The sequence below is a fragment of the Nematostella vectensis genome, chromosome 6, assembly GCF_932526225.1.
Source record: "Nematostella vectensis chromosome 6, jaNemVect1.1, whole genome shotgun sequence".
In the NCBI taxonomy this organism is placed as follows: Eukaryota; Metazoa; Cnidaria; class Anthozoa; order Actiniaria; family Edwardsiidae; genus Nematostella; species Nematostella vectensis.
In genome coordinates this window covers 3,205,514-3,225,194 of record NC_064039.1, presented here as the reverse complement: position 1 = coordinate 3,225,194, position 19,681 = coordinate 3,205,514, and the positions used below count along the sequence as shown (strand labels likewise).

General features: G+C 39.8%; 3 protein-coding genes across 4 annotated transcripts; 2 read left to right on the top strand and 1 right to left on the bottom strand.

The window, feature by feature from the left end:
• Positions 1–1,284: 1,284 nt before the first annotated feature.
• LOC5514673 lies at positions 1,285–7,606 on the top strand. The gene is made up of 6 exons (XM_032384181.2): positions 1,285–1,596; positions 3,516–4,383; positions 5,212–5,457; positions 5,765–5,822; positions 6,367–6,501; positions 6,725–7,606. The coding sequence occupies exons 1-6, from the start codon at positions 1,505–1,507 to the stop codon at positions 6,943–6,945; spliced, it is 1,620 nt and encodes a 539-aa protein (XP_032240072.2). The 5' UTR covers positions 1,285–1,504; the 3' UTR covers positions 6,946–7,606.
• On the bottom strand, positions 6,939–13,672 carry LOC5514616 (peptide chain release factor 1). The gene is made up of 12 exons (XM_032384183.2): positions 13,351–13,672; positions 13,051–13,259; positions 11,415–11,516; positions 10,851–10,923; positions 10,667–10,724; positions 10,435–10,504; positions 10,192–10,239; positions 9,708–9,868; positions 9,430–9,532; positions 9,109–9,204; positions 8,092–8,142; positions 6,939–8,018 (listed from the first exon to the last, which is right to left on the bottom strand). Exons 1-12 carry the CDS (start codon positions 13,463–13,465, stop codon positions 7,851–7,853), a joined length of 1,254 nt encoding a protein of 417 aa, XP_032240074.2. The 5' UTR covers positions 13,466–13,672; the 3' UTR covers positions 6,939–7,850.
• Positions 13,673–14,081: 409 nt separating this feature from the next.
• Positions 14,082–19,645, top strand: LOC5514672 (peroxisome proliferator-activated receptor gamma coactivator 1-alpha). Of its 2 annotated transcripts, none has more exons than XM_032384182.2 (10): positions 14,082–14,386; positions 15,033–15,090; positions 15,392–15,457; positions 15,549–15,603; positions 15,711–15,793; positions 15,971–16,821; positions 17,841–17,962; positions 18,185–18,243; positions 18,536–18,622; positions 19,227–19,645. In XM_032384182.2, the coding sequence occupies exons 1-10, from the start codon at positions 14,090–14,092 to the stop codon at positions 19,346–19,348; spliced, it is 1,800 nt and encodes a 599-aa protein (XP_032240073.2). In that variant the 5' UTR covers positions 14,082–14,089; the 3' UTR covers positions 19,349–19,645. The 2 variants fall into 2 exon arrangements, with proteins under 2 accessions (XP_032240073.2, XP_001634844.2); XM_001634794.3 differs by having other exon boundaries at positions 15,389–15,457.
• The last annotated feature ends 36 nt before the right edge of the window (positions 19,646–19,681 follow it).

Sequence of the window (19,681 nt, the reverse complement as noted above, 5' to 3'; positions counted from 1 at the left end):
CCCGCTGTTGACTGTTTCCTGCTAGCAGAGGCCTCTTCTCTTTGTATTTCGCTGGGCTGGCGTTCGCGAACACCAGCCCAGCGAAATACAAAGAGAAGAGGCCTCTGCTAGCAGGAAATGTCGACCGTATCCCCGTATCTTAAAAATACACCTCTTCCAAGAATAGGTTCTGGGAAAGAAACACGAAACCCGATACTAATCCTGTTGAAGAAGAAGGTGACCACCGACATTGACACCACAGAGGTTATGCACCTCATGACTCCGACACCCCGTACCAGCTCTCACTCGCGATTACACACTACCGTTATACCAGTTGGTGCGACTGATCACATGCACTGTCTTTTACGATTTTATCTCGTTTCCACAAACAAGTCAGCCGAGAGCCTAGTTCAAAATGAACTCGCGCGCGTTATTTCCCATTAGCTTTCGTCCGTGTGCAGCTCGGGGGTGACGACTTACTCAAGGCATGTCCCTAATTATAGCGCGTGTTTAATACTGAGATGGGCCTCGATGCATTTAACGCCCGCCAGAATTTTGCCATTGGCTGCTGTCCAAGATGACATATGCCCTTAGTCTATCCTCCTTGTCACCCCGTGATGAAAAAGCTACTGCGTCAATGAAACAAGCCATCAACGCGAACTAACACCCCCTGCACCATCATTACGGCTTTCCTCTCGAGTCCTTGGGCAAAAAACACGACACATCGGCCTACGCATCGCATCCGTCATTTGAAGAAGACCAATTACGACAGACTTAGGCGTATCACAATATAGATAACGACTTATTAAAATTCCAGTCTTTAGTGACACCTGACAGACAACGGCACTCGTTTATACACTTCCATTCCATTCCATTGTTATATTTATCCATTTTCGTAGTATTATCATTTAAAATGTTTGGCCTTCATTAAGAGCAATCCTATGGTGATGTTTGAGGCTAGTATTAGCAGGGAGCCAGCCCTAGCTGTCGCGGGAGCTAGCGCTAAGCCGCTTGAAAAGTCTATTTATTGATGGTCGGTGGCAGGCTCCTACGGGAGTTCTAGAATTCGCATATTTGCGCTCGACGCCAAAAATCTGTCGCGGTGAATATCAGTGTCAGCAGTGCCGAGATGTTGGCTGACACTATTTTAGTAAGATTGAGACAAAACTGTAAAGTAGACAGGTCCCGTCATGAGAAGCCAACCGATAAAGGATTTCCGGCAACCAGAGTGCGTGTGAAGCCTTACCGGTTACACACAACACGGCACGTCTGAACCGCATGCATAATTGAACATGCTCGGGGAGGCCAGGATAACATAAAACACCGCTGGAGCCTTTGCCGTCAAATGGGCGAATGTGATAGGCTGCTTCTAAGTAGACCTTTGGCTTGTCACCGCCAGCGCTCGCTCTTAGCCTATCGCAGCGCACCAACACAAAAGAGGGTTTATCGTGTTGCGGCGTATGCGGCAGTGGCCACCGGTAGGATTGTTATAGCTGGTGACAGCTGAGGCGGCGCCAATCCACTGATGAGTCAGCCGCCTAGACTATCCTCTCCCGCTCCCTTCTCCCCTAGCAGCCTCTACTCGGTTACTTCGTACTCACAATTACGGAATAACAGGTAAGCAAAGGGGAGATTGCGAGCCGGCGAAGCTATTCCCCGGTTCTGTCGGCTGCTGAAACTGTAGAAGGGTTCTGCGCTGTAGCTGAATCGAACAATAACATCAGACCGTATCGCTCTCTGCTGCTGGGCCTTTGCGCCTCGACTGTGGCCCTCTGCCCTTCTGTGACTCATTTTGGCCGTTCAGTTATAACTTTATTGGCATTTTTTAAGCACTGGGAATTAGGATATGCCCTGGACAGTATTTTAAATGAATATAAGCGACTAGCGCGAGATTTAAAACACGATTCAAAACGAAAAGAGGGTTGAAGTGAAAGAGCGGTCTGCGACTGTGGGTAAAGCTGCGCCGAAGACCTCTTGATTTCCCTCTCGCATTTTAATCTCGTAGAGTTCCTATTTCCCCAAAATTAAGTATTTCAACGCAGGAGGTATTGTAGTTATGTATCAATGGGTAGTTATGCTAGGAAATAGTAGACATTATTAGTAATTTTCGATGCTTTCAGTCATTCAACGCGGAGGCATGTGTCGGTGCTACGGGTGTCCCCTTTGAATCTGCGCGTACCACCGGTTCCTTCATGGCTTTGTTTCCTTCGCTGAGGCTTTTTTTTTCTCGGCATTCATTTAAAGAACATTTTCTACCTTATATCTTTGAGCTTTCAATGAATGAGCAATTTATTTGGGTACATTTTCTGTGTACTTATCTCTTGATGAATTGAAATTACCTGGTTTCGTTTCTCGCTGTTCCATTGCGTCTACGAGGGAGTCATCATTCGTAAATTTCTTGGCTTTCGCCAATAGATTTTTTATTTCTTTTAGAAAATGTTTCTTTTAAAACACACGTTAAAGATTTCGATCCCACAAGTACTCGTAGATTGTACAATATAGTACAGGAAATTGAGAATTCAGCGATTCCAGTAAATTTATCATTTGTCCACGACCATCTGTGATAACCAAACTATAAGTTCGTGGCTCAAATTACAACCGACAAATTATTCTTTTAGTTTATGGATAGCACCAGATCCTCACAAAATAGGATCAATGATTTTTGTGCATATACTCTGAATGCTCAAGGAAAAGCAGCTTGAAACTGAGAATTATTTTGACTCCACATATATAAACATATATTGTTTGAATGAATAGAGGGGTTTCGTCTTCGACAAACTTCCTTGTGGCTTGTTTACAATATTTATTGAAAATATAAGCAGCCCGAGATTCATTTTCTAAAGTGACTGTTCTTATGTATAGATATACCACATCCATACTGTAAATAATCTCTATTTTTTCCTCCTTTGCGGCTTATATTTCATGTCTGGGTAAATTATTGTAATTGATTCATGGATGAAACATCAATTACAATTTATTTTGATTGGTAATTCTTTTGATGATGTCAATGTCGTTTAAACTTATTGTTATAAATGGATGACATCTGTTTTATTTTTCTGTTGAGACATTTATTTACATTTCATTGCAAAAAAAACTCTTGATATCTTTATCTCCTTTGGGGGGGGGGGGAAGGGGGGGTTAGAAATAAATAAGGCTTTTTAATCCTCTGATAGAATTGCACAGCCCTCATCATAGTATCTAAAGATGAAAGATATCCCTTACACTTACCTTCTCTTCTTTGTTAAGTATGTTAGGGACTAAAAGAATAAAGTCTATATTATGAATGCGCTTATCAGATACTGCAGACGAAAATTATAATAATAAGGCTGAAAGAGGCTACCCTTCATAATTAAAATTACTACAGGTTTTTTTCCTGTCTTCTGCTAATGATATTCAATATCCTATGTTTTCTGGTTTTGTTTTTGTTGGTGAAAATCCCTGACCCATCAAAGAAGTTTGCTCCTCCCCTTTGCTATAAGAGTGGAGCTCTCCCAATACTAGACACAGTTTATAAACGTTATCTTTCTTTAATCTAGAACTCCTGGTAATAGCATCAATCTGGCAACAACACTGCGTAGTCCACAACTGGCTTCCATGTATGGAGAGTACAGAACCACAATGGCAGCAGAGCCAGTTGTTCGCAAGTGCACCCCTTTCTGCGACAAGAGCAAGGAATGCCCAGAACACCATGAATTACTGGTATCAATTGTAAATTGTACAGATATGCTTGGGTCACTCTCAAATCTGGATGGCTTGAAAGAGTGTGTGGAGAAGTATGTAAATAAAGGATGGAATCGAGATGATGATGTTCCAGACCCTGTTTTAGAGAACAGGTTTCCTTTGATCCACTGGGCAGCAGCCTTAGGGAAGTGTAATGCATTAGAGTGGATGCTAAGCAGTGGGTTCAGTCCCGTCTCATGCTCTTCAGGAGTTGGTGAGACTGCTCTGCACAGGGCAACTGCATGGCTTCATAAATCACGGCCAAAGTTCACAGTGAAGGAACTAACACCAAAATACAACAAAATAGTGGGACTTCTTAAAGAGGCACTAATTATAAAGGATGAGGCCCATGGTGAAACACCCCTACACACAGCATCAGGGATGTTGGTAAATGGAGATCATAAGCCAAACTTTTTTGAGACTTGCATTGAATTGATTGTGAGACATGCAAAAAGGATGCCTGAATGTTTAAGCGCCATTGTAAATGCTGTCAATGATGATGGTGACACAGCCCTTCACATTCTTGCATGCGGAGAACGACATAAAATTGAATTCTGTTGTCAAGCAATTAGGACACTTGTCAATGCTGGTGCTGACAGGAGTATTAGAAACAATGAAGGAAAAACAGCCCTTGATATTGCACTTGCAAGAGGAACTGAGTCACTTGTTGAGGAGCTTATCAAGGTAACTTTCAGTGTCATAGCTAGCAGGGGGAGGGTGTGGTCGTAGCTAGCAGGGCTAGGGGTGTGCTCATAGCTAGCAGGGGGAGGGTGTGGTCGTAGCTAGCAGGGCTAGGGGTATGCTCATAGCTAGCAGGGGGAGGGTGTGGTCGTAGCTAGTAGGGGGAGGGTGTGGTCATAGCTAGCAGGGCAAGGGGTGTGGTCATAGCTAGCAGGGGGAGGGTGTGGTCATAGCTAGCAGTGGGAGGGGTGTGGTCATAGCTAGCAGGGGGAGGGTGTGGTCATAGCTAGCAGGGGGAGGGTGTGGTCATAGCTAGCAGGGCAAGGGGTGTGGTCATAGCTAGCAGGGGGAGGGTGTGGTCATAGCTAGCAGGGGAGGGTATTGTCATAGCTAGCAGGGGGAGGGGTGTAGTCATAGCTAGCAGGGGGAGGGGTGTAGTCATAGCTGACAGGGCGAGGGGTGTGGTCATAGCTAGCAGGGGGTGGTAACAGTTACCCTCTATCAATTGATCTCGTAGAAAATAAGTTTTGATACAATGCACTACCAGGTACAGACCCAGCATTGAGGAAATGTGTTACACAAATGGTGATAGGCTGTTGGACCAAGTCATGCTTCAAGCCCCATGTAAACAGTGCCCCCTTGGCTTGAATACAAGACAAAATAATTGCTGGCCAACTACTTTACAGTAATGTTAGCATGTTAGGGTACAGAGGAGAAACCTTTTGGTTTTAGGCAGTGCCAGATTTTGATTTGATCTTACCATCCTCCCTCTCCCTCCTTCTCCTCCACCTGGTCAGGGAATGGTCCTAACAGTGATAATGTGCTTCACAGGTAGTTGACCATGATGACTCTAATATTCTGTCTGGTATTGTTCACAATGATGAAAGCTCAGACAGTTTCTGCAACTACAACTCTCTTGCTCACTCACCCTCAATCAGTAACACATCTCCTTCGCTGGAAAGCCCTGTGCCTGGAACAATCAGCGATGGAGAAGATGGTGATGAGCCTTACCCACGTATTGCTCATGTCCAAACAGTAAAAGTTGAGCCCTTAGAAGATGATCAGGATGTCGAGAAGGTATCATCATTGCTCATCACAATCAGAACTCATTTACATTGCAATTACATGGAGATGCTTTGGAGGCTCTGATATTTTTTAAGCTCTAATGTTAAACATGACCTGACCGGGCCGTAGCAGGCCTTGAAATATTGGGGGGGGGGGGGGGGGGGGTGGCACAAAACAGAAACATTAAGAACATATTGTGGGCACAGCCACGCCCCTACAGGTAATTTCCATTATTTTTCAAATTATTGGGGGGCACGTGCCCCCAGTGTCTCACTTCCTGCTATGGCCCTGCCTGATTTGTTGACCATTTGTGATTTAGCAAATCCTACAGATGCAAGAAGAACATGCTTCAAGTACAGACCCAGGACTGAATGCTTGTAAGATGCTTTGCCTAAATTTGTTAGCTTCGACTTATGTGACAATTTTGCTTTTTTTTGTTTTGAGTATTCAAGACACCCATCATTTATCAAAATACAATTTTCCATTATCATTTGATAGTTTATTAGAATTGAGCATTTTTAGTTGAACATCTTGTTTGCATAGGGCTTCAGAGCCTACAAAACCAAGCATCACGCAAGTCAGATAGACTTAATGGATGAGCTCCTCTCTTATATGTGCTGAGGACAATAAGTTGTCTTAGAGGCTTGGGCTCCTTTGGACAAAAATATTAGAAACTTCTGCCCAATCAATTTTTGTTGGTGTACAATTCCCCAAAGGGATAATAGATCAATGGTTATTAGATAAGAATATGTTAGATCACATGGACAAGTAAGGTAGGTAAAATTATTGTGGATGGATCAAACATATTATTTCAAAGACTCACAAAATACACACAAAAGGGCTAAGTAGTGTAACATTGTAAAGAATTAGAAAGCAGGTTTTAGACATGTTGGATGATGTTTTGTTTTGTTTGCCTGTCAGTGGACATGATGGACAGCTCTGGTTTGCTGCGACACCTGATAGAGGCAGGGCTTCTGCAAGATGTTACCACACTGGTTGGAAAAGCCCGGGCTCGTGATGAAGCTAACCTCAGAAAAGTTCAGATACAAGCAAAAGGTATCCAATATTTCCAATCAGAAAACCCCCTTAGACATTCTAGTAACAGCCCTAATATGCAATAGCGTGTTTCGATAATTGGATTTAGTGATGGGCTACTACCCTCTACACATCATTGGTCACAATGTTATGATCTTGTGAGTTTTGATCTAAAAGAAAAATAGGTAAAGTGTTAGTAGCACAGCACAACCAATTGAATGTACTGCATTCTTTTTTAACCCAGATATTGAAGCTCAAATCAGCACTAAACTTAAGGAAATTGAGCGTATGAAGTTGGAAGTGAGCTCATTGAAGAACAAGCGCAAACGATGTGATGATGAATGTGACAAACTGCGAAAGCGGTTACATTCATGTGCAAGTGCAATGAAAGAAATCCCCTCGGCCACTGCCACAACTAATGATAAGGGACAGAAAAAAAATGAGGCAAACAACAAGGATTCCTAGTTCCCAGGGCTAAATTGGAGTTTAATTTATTTAAAGAATTTATTAGCAAACTTGCATGTTAGTTTGCCAAATTATAGTCTTTGTACACAATATAAATTGTTTGGCCTTCTATGGTCCTGTAAATAGTCATTTACATGATTTGGTGTTAGAATCCACACAGCCACATGAACAACATTTCAACAGTAGTTGCTACTTAATATTATGATACTATTGTTATTGTTCACATTATAAAATAACAAGAACTTGAGTGGTTTTCATAAACCTGAAAAACACAACCTGATGTAACCCTTATTCACTGTAACATCTTTGTTCTCCTTTATGCTGGCTTGTACACTTTGTTTTAGGGGTTTATGTAAACCGCTTTGTTTGGAGCTACTTGGGTAGCCCTTTATTAACTGTACACAACATTAGGTCATTTGTTATAAACTAACCTTGACATTTTGGCTACCTGTGTTACTATTAGGCTTACTGTGGTACCATTAAGGTTCCTGTACCATTTCAAATGGAGAACACTGTAGACTAGTGTTTCACTAGTCACTCATTTCAATCAACACCTTAAAGTCCCTGAGCAGTGGGCTAGAATTCATTCACTTTTGATAAAAAAAAAGGTTGTACATATTTGTTACCAGGTGCTGTATGGAATAAATTCATTGACTTATTATTATTGCTTTATCTAACTTTGTAGTAAAGCAAATACAAAATTTACAGGGCAGACTGTTTGATATCTGGGAAAATTCTCTAAGGTATCAAAGGGAAGAATAAAGATAATCATTTTAAGCAGCTTAGTTCTACTAAGTAATCAACTTGTTCTCTACTGATTTCAAGGATCTGCCATTCAATACAATCAAATGTATCGTCTTGCGCATCTAATTCACATGCATTAGAACACTGACCCACAAGCTGTGCTATCTCTGGTTGATGTTTGTTGTATAACGATCAACTAACTCTTTAAGGGCATCTCTCTCGTCCTGGACCCTCAGGGCATCTATCATATCCTCCAACAACACTCCTCCTTCTAAGAATTTATCCACAGTGTGTGACGTCATGCCAATGCGATGGTCTGTGACACGTCCCTGGATTTAAACAAGAAGTAAATGTAAGTAAGATTAGTTTTGAGAAAGGTGGCAGACAGCAAGGAAAACAAACCTGAGGGAAGTTGTAAGTTCTGATTTTTTCTGATCGTTCAGCAGTTCCAATCTACAGAGATAAAAGGATGAGAACCAGCTAAGATTGAAAGCAATCACTGTTAACCCTGTAGTCAAGGTCATATGAAACACAAAGGTCAACCATGTGATAGGTGTGGCCACATAATGAGGGAAATAAGAGGGGACGATGATCTTGTAGTAGCTATGGTGGAATTGTATCCTTAAGCTTGATTCTATGGCAGGTGAAATCGGGTGAAACACAGTAAATATGTGAAAACACCCAAGAGAGCCAATGCAGGTGAATAGAGAGAATGTATGAACATTCTAAAAAAAATTAACTTGTGATGATGTCAAAAATCTTGTGACATCCGCCTAAAGCAGGTGAGTTGACAGCTACGGTGATATAATGTGGTCATATACAGACTGATTTTCAGATGCATACAAGAGAATCCTGCCCACTCCCTGTCCCTCCCCCATACGAGACACTTCAATAAGACTCATAGTCTGATTGTTAGAATAAGCCAACCAGAGTTTAATCCCTGTTGTTGACATAGTCAAATGATGAGTGAGTTGAACCCTATGTAGGCATGCAAATTACTACATGGTCATGTTCTCTGGTTTTCACATGATTGTTTCAACTATGATCATGGATTTCCAGACTGTTTACATACCTGATTTATGTTGCAATTCAATGTTCATACCTGATTTATGTTACAATTGGAAAGTAAAAATGCCGGCAAAGCACTTTGAATTTGAAGATGTTGACTTTCATAATTTATGTTGATAAAAACATCACAGAATCGCATTTTGTATTGGGGGACCAAAATAGGTTTGTTTACATGCTTAGTTGTTTTGATAAAGTTTGATAACATTTTGATAAAAATGGACCTGATAGTTAGCGCCAGTGGCTCTACCACGGTAAAAAAGACAGGCCCTTCCTTCTTTGAGTGAGTTAGTACACAAAAATGACACCACTAATATGATAAAGGTTACCACCATGTAAATGTCACTCACAAACCTGTGTTCTACGAGCATGGACACGAGCCGAATCTGCTTCCCGCCTTTGAAGATCGTACAGTCTTGCACGAAGAACTTGCATTGCCTTTGCTTTGTTCTGGTGAAAGAATAGAACATAATTGTTCAGGTGTGTGTGTGTTTTCCAATTTTTTTGCAATCATAGAGCCTAAGGCACCAAGGGTAATTCTTAGACCATTATAAAAATAAAATGAGTTGGACATTTTATTTTAAAAAATAATATATATATATATATATATATATATATATATATATTTTCATGCCTTAAAAAATGGTACAGTATGTTTGATAGACTTATACCAACCTTGAATTGAGAGCGTTCTTCTTGCGAACTAACCACCATGCCTGATGGAATATGTGTTATGCGAACTGCACTGTCTGTAGTGTTGACGTGTTGTCCACCAGCACTAAAAATAAGCATTTATAAATCCATCATCATGGGGTACACACTTCGCACTTAAAGTAAGGACAGTTTAGTGAGGAAGAACCCTACTTTTTGATGACATGAACTTCACTAGCCAAACAGTGAAACAAAGACATTCTAATTTCACATTTACTCTACCACCCTAACATACACCATACCCTGAAGCGCGGAAGGTGTCAATCTTCAGGTCATTGGGACTGATTATCACATCTACTTCTTGTGGTTGAGGAAGCACTGCAACAGTCATCGTGCTGGTATGCACTCTTCCTTGTGCCTCGGTAACAGGCACTCGTTGAACCCGGTGAACACCCACCTCAAACTATAAAACATTACAAATTAAATGATTGAGACTAAATGAAAACTGTAAATGCATTATACATTTCATACTGTATACATTATTTCATTGCAAATATGGATTATGATCTCAAACATATCTTTTGGCTTAAATGTTCAGGTATCATTGTGATAATTTAAATAAGTGTCCATGGTGCTTATTTAATTTTTCGGGTTTTGCAGGGGGGGGGGGGGAGGGGGGTGCTTATTGGAGAGAGGCACTAATTGGGGAGGAGCACTTATTTCAATTTTTCTGAAAATACAAGCTTCTGAATAGATCAACTGTTTTTGTATTTGAAACAAACTTACTTTCATTTTACCAAAAACACCATATCCAGAAATACTTGCCGAAGCTTCCTGATAAAAGAAAATGGTAGATTTGGTTAAGTGAGATAATGATCAATCACCAAGAAATCTAAGTCTATAAATTGATGCCTCAAAAACCTAAACCCACATATATAATAGGACCAAATAAATAGTTGTACCTCACTGGCACAGAAAGTCACAAGTCCCTTTAGGCAGACACTTCCGAGTGTTGTGTACTGTAGTTACCTTGTATCCCCCTGTATCACTCCTGGCAATATCTAGAATGTCAAACTTCCATTTTTTAAAAGCTGCAAATCTGAAAAAAAGAACTTCAAAGGTAAACAAATTGCATGCAAAATAGGCTACCTTTATATTATTACCTTACCTTAGGTAAGATGGGGGTACATACACTTTACCAGACAAATTTTTTCAGTGTTTGTGAAAGTAATCTTAAACTTGATGAGTTGAACACCTTTACCTTTGATACATGATGAACATTTCACTTGCAAACAGAGATGCCTCTTGACCTCCAGTGCCTAAGGCAAATTCAGACATTACATGTAATGATTAACAATGAGCAGGGGCAGATTGAGAAGGTTTTCAAGAGGCCCATCCAGGAGAATATTTGCTTCTGATAAGAGATGAAACAAAACTATACATACCTGCTCTGACTTCAAGAATGACATCATTCTCATCTGCTTCATCTTTTGGTATGAGAGCTTTCATTATATCATTCTAAAGAAAAACAGGTTGGAATTTTGTGACTAGCAACACCTACTCAGATGATCCAAGTATGATTCTAGATAATAATTGTGGTGGTGATAATAATGATTTAAATAACAGGAGCGGATATAGGGGTGGGCCGGCACCCCTATTTTCAGATATTTGGCTTTGAAAAAATATAAGGAAATACATGAAAGAACATTAAATTTGGCCCCCCTTTCTTGAAACCCTTGCTCAGAACAGCAATGTATGAGCGCTATATAAGTGTTATTTACTATTTATTATTTTTTGCTTCGGCCTCTCTTTTTGGAGCTCCTGGACCTGCCCCTGAATAATATGTGAGTGGTTTAACCATTGGTGATAGAAGTGTTAATGACGATAACAATGATAATAATGATGTTGTGTTGGTAATGCTGATTAAGTTGGTGGTGGTAAAAGCAAGAGATTTCTTCATTTATGTGATCTAAACAAAATGTGATACAGTACTCAGCTTAGGCAAATACCTGTATCTTTTTCATCTCTACTAAATGAGACTTTCTGTCTTCCTCTGCCATCTTCCCTAGCTCTCCACCTTCTTTGATAAGATCTGAGAGTTCTTCTTGTTCCTAAAACAAAGAGAGTTTGGTGTTTATCCTTTTTTGGGATAAATAATAAAAATAAAAAAGCTGGAAATGAAGTAATTGACTTCCCCCCCTGTTGTTTGCTGTGTTAGTCAATAACCTAGTCAGCAATCGAAACACTAGAGTCAAGTATGTTGACGATCAATCTGTACTTGAAATAAATCCAAGATATTCACCTAGCCTTCTGCCAACTATTGCAAGTGATATCTCTTCGTACTCCTCGGATCACGGTATGCGTCTTAACCGCACTAAATGCAAAGAGATGTGTATTGATTTTCTAAAAAACAAGCCATCTTAGCCTGCCTGTTACAAATAGCATGTCAAGTTATTGAACGAGTAGCAACCTATAAGATCCTAGGTGTGCACCTGTCCAGTTATCTGTCCAGGAGCCATTACATTGATTATATTTTCAAAAGAGCTCGTAAACGCCTTTATGCCTTACGCGTCTTAAAGAAAGCTGGTGCCCATAAGTCTGATATTGTCCTAGTTTATTGTAGTATTGTGAGGCCTATCCTGGAACATGCATCCCCTGTCTGGGCTAACCTGCCAGATTATCTGTGCATACTTGTAGAAAGTGTACAAAAATCTTCACTATGCATTATCTGTCTTGAGCTCTCATACAGTGTCGCCCTTGAGGACTGCAGCTTATTACAGCTGGATGAGCGTAGCGATAATGTGTGCCGCAATATCATATCAAGCATACAGTCTTCAGGTTTTCTTGAGCACCTGCTACCGAAGTACTCAAGGGTTGACCACAGCTATGGGCTACGCTCAGGCTCAACTAGGTGTGAATGTCCGATTCCTAAGACTGATTGTTTTGCCAAATTTGTTACTTACAAATATGTATAATTTCCTATATTTGTAATATAGTCCTAGACTATGATAATGGGCAATAAACTGATTATTATTATTATATTATATTATTAATTCCATACAGTAAAATGTAAACTTTTAAACAATCATTTCCTCTCAAATTCATATAATTTAAATACTATGTTCATAAGATAAGGCCACATAAACAAATATTTTGTTTCTGGTCCTGATTTATTCCTTGGGAGTGTGCAGAGGGTAATGTAAATTTATTTTTTCATTTATTTTATATATTTTCTTTTAATACCAAAATTAGGCTTCTTGTATGAAGATTTAATTTATCCAATCGGAGGCACTATTGCAACACTTTTCAGTGCAGTGAAAGGCTTTCCCAAGTTTCCTATACAGCCATCCTCGATGGATTTCAGACTGATACTAAAGATGGCTGGGCAGGAAATTAGGGTTTTCCAAAGACAATATTGTATGTATGCCGTGTTTGGATGCCTATATTTTGCCATTTCTTGTTATCGAAGAGCACAAAACTCAAATGATTCTACAGGATTAGGAAAGAAAAACTTAAAATAAAAAATAAAATAAAAAGCTTCAATAAAGCACAAACTCTGGATTCTGGCAGCAACCAAAAACATTTTTTTTTGCCTACAGGTGGAAACCTCATACTCCCCAAGGAAGAGAACATGTTTTATATTACCTTTTGTTTTGCTTCCAAGGTTTTTATCAGCTCCACCAATGGGGCAAGGGAGGAAAGTGTCTTTGACAGTGTTCTGTGCTCATCAGTGGCGAGATCCTGGGGTCTAGAAAGTCTGTCTGATATTGTTCTATGTTGCTGTAAGACATTTCGGAGGTGATCATCTAGAACTGTGCCAAGATAGCTCGAAAATGATTTTGGCGACGGAATGCCTAGGATGAAGGATAGTCAATATATTGCCACGAAAAAAAGACGCAAATTAATTAATTGATTTAAAAATGAAATACAACTTTTACAACTCACCGTTGGCATTGAACGTAAACTTCCTTAGTTCAGTTTTTGACAATTGTTTTTTTATTAGCTGAAAAAATCCAAATCCATTAAAGGCCTTCCACGCTAACACGAAATTACCCCGCATCTGAATAGCTAGTATCTAGAGGATTAATAACAAATGATCATTTTATCATCCATTTTCGTCGTCGGTGGCTTGCGATGCTTGTCCGTCGGCCATTTTGAATAGAGACTAAAAGTAGCAGCCGCTGAAAAAGCAACAGGTCTCCCAAGCCTTATCAAGAAATGAAGAGACGCGAAATTAAATTCCCGCGAACATTTGTATTACTATTACACTGCTATAGCAACGCAACAGCTCCCAAGAGACACAAGCGTGCAAAAGACCCCGATATTGTAACCGACATGCTCAGGCTCCTTTGTGTTGGACAGATCGTTAGATCGCGGCGTTGGGGCCGAAATCTCCAGCCTAGCAATAAAGCTTTATGCTGCCATACGGTGTTTTAGCGCATGTCTGGAAGTATGGTCTATTTTTTTTTATCTCACCTATATCTATGAAGCTCGATCCTTGATCAACATTGTCGCTTTTTTTTTCATTTCAAAACTTGCTCTTTTTCCACTTCTGTGTAGGGATTTTTCAAAAGTTTGAGCTTTTGCCCTTTTTTGACCCTTTTCTGGCCATTTACTTTTTTTCTTCATCAGCAAGTCTCCGGTTTTTGGGTTTCCTGTGGATTCCACCTTTTACGATGACGTCATGGTTGTGCAACATGGTACCTCTCGCTCGTTTCTCTCCTTTGATGGTCGTTTCATAGCTGAGCGGAATTCGGTAGAAATTTGGCTTAAAGTCGTCATTTCACCTGGTTCTTTTGAACGTTTAAGGTCATTAGTAGTCAAGGAGTCTACCTATTTGTTATTGGATATATTTGAGAGACATAATCGGAGAAAGAGAACGGTCACTCCTCGTACTACGAGTCACCGGCTTCGAACACGTTTGGAACAGCGTGAATCAAATTTATACTCCCCCATGGCGGCAGAGGTCAGGCATAAAAAGGTAGAAAAGCTATTCAGCTTATCACTGAGATACTTTTTATAGTTTTTACAGCGTCCTAAACTCATTTGAAGTGGACCGATTTACCAGAGTACTTACTACAAGGATCACGCTTTTTTAGCGTGGTCCACGTGGAACGGTAAACTTAACCAAATTTTAACCCTACTGGTGGAAATAACAGAGAAAGGACTTCTTCTTTCAATAACTAAAGCAGAAAACTTGAACCAAATTTCTATCACCTAACATGCTTGGTTTTTATCTTGTTTTATGTCATCTGATAATTTTTGTTTGTGTCTAAAACTCAACCCGGAAAATGCTTACTACGACCTTTACAAGCCTCTGCAATCAAGTAGACTTACCTTTACTTGTCTTGTTTTCTGTTTAGACCTGCCTTTCTTCATTATCAAAAGTTGGTTGTGTCAGATAAGGTATCCTCTGCAATATCGAGACGTCTATACATGGAAAAAGGCTATTGCCTTGTTGAATAGTAGCACAGACACTCCAACATTAAAAAAGGATAAAAAGTTATTTTTGCATCATAGAGATTTTGGGATACTACATAAACAGTAGGGTTTTTTTTAATGCCATTTTCAGTTACTAGGACACATTAGATACTTACAATATAACAAATCTTTTTACTGTTTCCTAGAACCCTAAAAGTGTTGTGTTCAAATCCCCAAGTAACAACAAAGATAACCAGAAAACAGGTGAGTCTCTCTCACTTTTTGTAAATAGTATTTTTACATCTTCTATCTGTTGTAATTATGTAGTTTTTAAAGGGTCTGCAATAAATGGCCATGCTGTTGCGGCTACCCTGCCTATCGTGGCGAAGCTAATAAAATAAAAATACCTGGGGAAAGGAGACCTCTGGGCGCTGGCCTCATGTTTGATCTCCTCTATTCACACTTTTTTTGTTTCTACCATATTGTGTAGTGTATTTATATAGGGAAGGAAAATCTAAAAAGATGAATAACTGGATGTTATTACTTCATGTAATTATTTCAGCAGTTGTCATTGAAGCCAGAGATGTTAGCAGCTTGTTGGAAAAGTTCCTTGAGTACGAAGAGTCTCAAAGTAAGTGTAAACTATGTATGGTGAATGATGGTCTTGTTTTGATGGAAACTCTAGATATGACCTAACAGATTTTTTTTTGGCTTGATTATAGCTCATACTAAAGTCGAAGATTCTTCAATAGCTCTCACTCCTGTATCTTCTCCGGGGTAAATTAACACTCTATTCATATATGTTTTTTATTCTAGTTAATATGGACAGTATCTACATATTAGAATACCTATAATCCATCTCATGTAATAATGTTATCTTGCAGCAACAAGAATTTAAGCCCATTAGGCTTCCCGGTGAAAGATCCTGTAACAAATAAAATGCAGTCCTCAACTAATCACGCTTTTGGTAAGTTTTGGGTCTGTGTTTTTTTTAATACGTTTAGGGGCTTTCATGTGGTATTGAAAAGCCTCCCAATGAGCTCATGTGCACTTTAGCAATATATATTCATGCCAAAGATCTCCTGTTTTTTTTAATGCATGTTATAAATACTGATAGCTGAAACTTTGACCTTATTATTCCCAGGGTTGACACCCCCAGTAAGTCCACCATCCAGCAACACTAGCAGTCCGAACCTGCTTCCAGAATTTATACCACTGTCATCAGAAAAATCCCAAGAAAATAAACCATCTGGTGAATTTAAGTCAGTGGGTAACAATAACGAGAAGGAAAATGCTTGTAATAATAAGATTGAACGTGAGGACATGGAATTGTCTCCTAGTGACTCAAACAGTGGGGAGTCATGTATCATTGAGAAAGCAGATTCAAGTGCTTGTAGATGTCCAACAACAACTGATCAACAAACACAACGTAGTGACAGAAGTGATTATTTTCCAGAAACTCATAATAAAACAATTGAGAATGTTGCCATTAACAAACTCACAGGAATGATCCCATTCTTCCCATTAAATGTGAATTCCTCACAAAGTGGGCTATCTAAAGATGCAGCAGATAGATTCGGTAATGAAAGTGGTGAAGATGAACCCAGGTTTAACCCAAGAAATGCAGAGAAAGAAGGCTCAAGGAGTAGCAGACGCTCCCCTGATCCCTATGCATCTAGTGACTCTGAAGACGAGCGTGATAGGATAAGATGGAGACAACTTGAGAAAGAGAGGAGGTGGCGACATGAACAGCGGAGTCGCAGAGACGAAAGTCACAGCAGGAGCCGCAGTCGTAGCCGAGGTAGGAGCTGGAGCAGGCAGAGAAGCCCTAGCCAGGAGAGGCGCAGAATTCATAGCAGGAGGCACAATGACAGAAGAGGCAGGGAGCAGAGCGTGGAAGTGAAGGAGAGGACAGATGAAGACAGGCTCTATGACATTGAGCATGAGAGAAAGAAAACGTTTAGAATTGACAGAAGCTTTAGAGAGGCATCTAGGGTAAGTAAATCAACCGCATAACTGTATGTGTCCCTTAGCCGCTTTGTTAAAATGAGGGCCTGTACAGAACCTGAAGCGATCCCAGGACCCAAAATGATCCCCAAAAGTTTCCCAACTGATTCCAGAACTCGAAACGACCCCCAGGAGTCCCCGAAATGAACCCCAAGGAATTGCAGTAATGGACAAACAAAAGGAATGTGGAAGGATTGGCTTTCAGTTTTAATAACATATGAAACATTTTAGCGTTATTTATGTAACCATCAGGAAATTTACATTTACTAAAAACCATAGTATTAAGATTGGGTCAAATAACGATTTCTGTGATAGTAATTTCAAGAACCAGGCGTAAATAAATCATTCATACATAACACAAGCCATAAAAGAAAGTCACCACAAATAAGACATGCTGCTTTCTGTAGTATTTTTTTTTGCAAACTGGCTCCCTAAAATGTGTCGGTAAATATTCGCTCGTGTGAACATGGATTTCTTGGTGGACACTAAAACGGTTTGGTTGTCGAATGAATATAGGTTTTTAGGTGTGATGTTTACCGGAAATGAGGTTTCTAGCGTCAGAGTCAAGTGTCCGAACTGCAAATGTTTAGAGTGTGATTGAAGGTCAAAAGTTTGGTTGTTCTGAGCATGGCTGTGCTATGTTATATGTTGTATTCCTTTCAGTAGCATTTAAAAGTTTTGTATTTGTTTTGGACTCTGTTTGTGGGTTTCCCGCTTAGGCAATGTAATAAATAGAAGTATTGTATGGGAATTGAAGTTTTGTATAATTTAAGTCACATTGTTTAGAAATCGAGTCCCTTAATTTAATTAAAGAATTGCAAGTGATTTCTTCTGCTTTCCCTTTATTGGGACTCATCATATTGGGGATCATTTCGGGATTGTTTCGGGTCTTCGGATCATTGCATAAAAAATATTGATGTAGCTGTGAAAATACAGTAATATTTCATGGGTGATGATGTGACCCTGTAAATACTTAGTGAAATAACCTGTTGTCCTCTGGATTTCAGGAGGAAAGAAGAATTGTTTACGTTGGGAAAATTAGTGATGACACCCACAAAGATGATGTGTGGAGAAGATTCCGTAAATATGGTCCAATTGAGAAAGTCACGGTGCACTTCCGGGACAATGGGTATGTTAAAATTACAGTACTTTTAAGCCAGACAGTTTTTCTATAGACTTATCAAGACAAACTGTAAAATATTGCATAATGTGGCTCAGTAAGGGATGGGGGGGAGTAGTCCAAAAATGTGTGACGGGTAGGGGGGGAGGGTTTTTTTTTGGGTGACTGAAGTAGGACACTCTTTCGTAATTTTTTTTTGAAAACTCACTTTTTTTTCTTTTACATTTTTAGTGATAACTATGCATTTGTAACATTTGTTGAGTCTGCCTCAGCACTGGATGCAGTGAATGGTAAGAAATGCAATACAGCAAATGAGTTCTCTTTTTTTTTCAACTTAATCCTCATTAAACTCGCCAGAGCTGTGTTTCCTGAAACAATTTTCAACCTCAACCCTGAAAAGCTTGTCTGAGCCCTGTGCCTTAGCATGACAACACTCGATTGGCTTGCCTGAGCTTATTTTACTCGACAAAACTCAATGCAGCTTGGTGGTGATAAGTCTGCATGACCTCTAGGGCCCATGCATGGGGTTGTTCATTTTGTTGAATAAGGTGCACAGCATCTGACTTATCCTCTCTTGTTCAGATGCCAACAGCAATCCAAAAGAACCTGCGCTAGACATTTGCTTTGGAGGAAGAAGGAAATTCTGTGGTGGAAGCTATGTTGACTTCGGTATGGTAAACCTTGCATGTTCTTTGTTTTCAGCCATCCCTTTTGGGTCAAAATCACAAAGTTATTAGTGTGTGAAGCAGACAACACAACAATGACAAAGCCTCAGCCTCCTTTGATTGCTCTACAAATACTAACTCACCCTGAATCCTATTCCAACTATTGACTGGGAAAAAGTGCTTGAATCAGATTATACACTCGTCAAGAATGAAGTTTTACTCTGGAGGTGTTATAATGTACATACACTGGTAGCCTGGCTTTTTGGGCCCAAAATATTGTCAGTTATATATTACATATTATGCAATGTGGACTATATTCGTTATTTCTGCACGTATGAGGTTAGCAGTGGGTGAGGTTAGCAGTGGGTGAGGTTAGCAGTGGGTGAGGTTAGCAGTGGGTGAGGTTAGCAGTGGGTGAGGTTAGCAGTGGGTGAGGTTAGCAGTGGGTGAGGTTAGCAGTGGGTGAGGTTAGCAGTGGGTGAGGTTAGCAGTGGGTGAGGTTAGCAGTGGGTGAGGTTAGCAGTGCGGGATATGCGTTTTTCCTCATTCCTTTACTTACACACCAGATTGTTATGTGGGAACTAATCATGTTATGGCTTACCCATCAGATTCTAACACAAGTTATATTGAGGAGAAGTTAATGAATGGAGCTGGGCCTAAGGATGAGGATGGATCTGGTGACGAGTTGGATTTTGATGCACTCCTTCGCATGGCCATGAAAAGAAAGTAGTCATTAAAATGTAGCCGAATTGGAGATTTTAAGAGTGAAAGAAATTCAAACAGGGTTTTGAGTGAAAATCGTATTTATTATTATAGTGACAATTAAAATAGATACTGAAGTATTGTTACTGATTATCGTGCTCAAATATTGAGTTGTTAGAATCATATTAGTCATATTGCAAAGGACCTTAATATTGTGAAATTTTCCAAAAAGCAGTTATTATGCTCCTGTAAATATCGAATTTGGAATGTTATTGAGAAAATTCTCTTTGACATTTGTTTACAATAAATGGATCATTGAAGTAAACCTGATTGCTAAATTTAAATAATATGTTGAGTCCCC

Excerpts from the sequence above, each read along its gene's own strand:
- LOC5514673 (XM_032384181.2), top strand. The coding sequence starts at position 1,505 with ATGAGTCAGCCGCCTAGACTATCCTCTCCCGCTCCCTTCTCCCCTAGC. Across the intron at positions 1,597-3,515 it reads TCACAATTACGGAATAACAG|AACTCCTGGTAATAGCATCA; the intron begins GTAAGCAAAGGG and ends TCTTTAATCTAG. Across the intron at positions 4,384-5,211 it reads TTGTTGAGGAGCTTATCAAG|GTAGTTGACCATGATGACTC; the intron begins GTAACTTTCAGT and ends TGTGCTTCACAG.
- LOC5514672 (XM_001634794.3), top strand. The coding sequence starts at position 14,090 with ATGGTTGTGCAACATGGTACCTCTCGCTCGTTTCTCTCCTTTGATGGT. Across the intron at positions 15,091-15,388 it reads CAAAGATAACCAGAAAACAG|CAGTTGTCATTGAAGCCAGA; the intron begins GTGAGTCTCTCT and ends TAATTATTTCAG. Across the intron at positions 16,822-17,840 it reads GCTTTAGAGAGGCATCTAGG|GAGGAAAGAAGAATTGTTTA; the intron begins GTAAGTAAATCA and ends TCTGGATTTCAG.
- LOC5514616 (XM_032384183.2), bottom strand. The coding sequence starts at position 13,465 with ATGCGGGGTAATTTCGTGTTAGCGTGGAAGGCCTTTAATGGATTTGGA. Across the intron at positions 10,924-11,414 it reads TAGAGATGAAAAAGATACAG|AATGATATAATGAAAGCTCT; the intron begins GTATTTGCCTAA and ends GTTTTTCTTTAG. Across the intron at positions 9,869-10,191 it reads GTGTTTTTGGTAAAATGAAA|TTTGAGGTGGGTGTTCACCG; the intron begins GTAAGTTTGTTT and ends AATGTTTTATAG.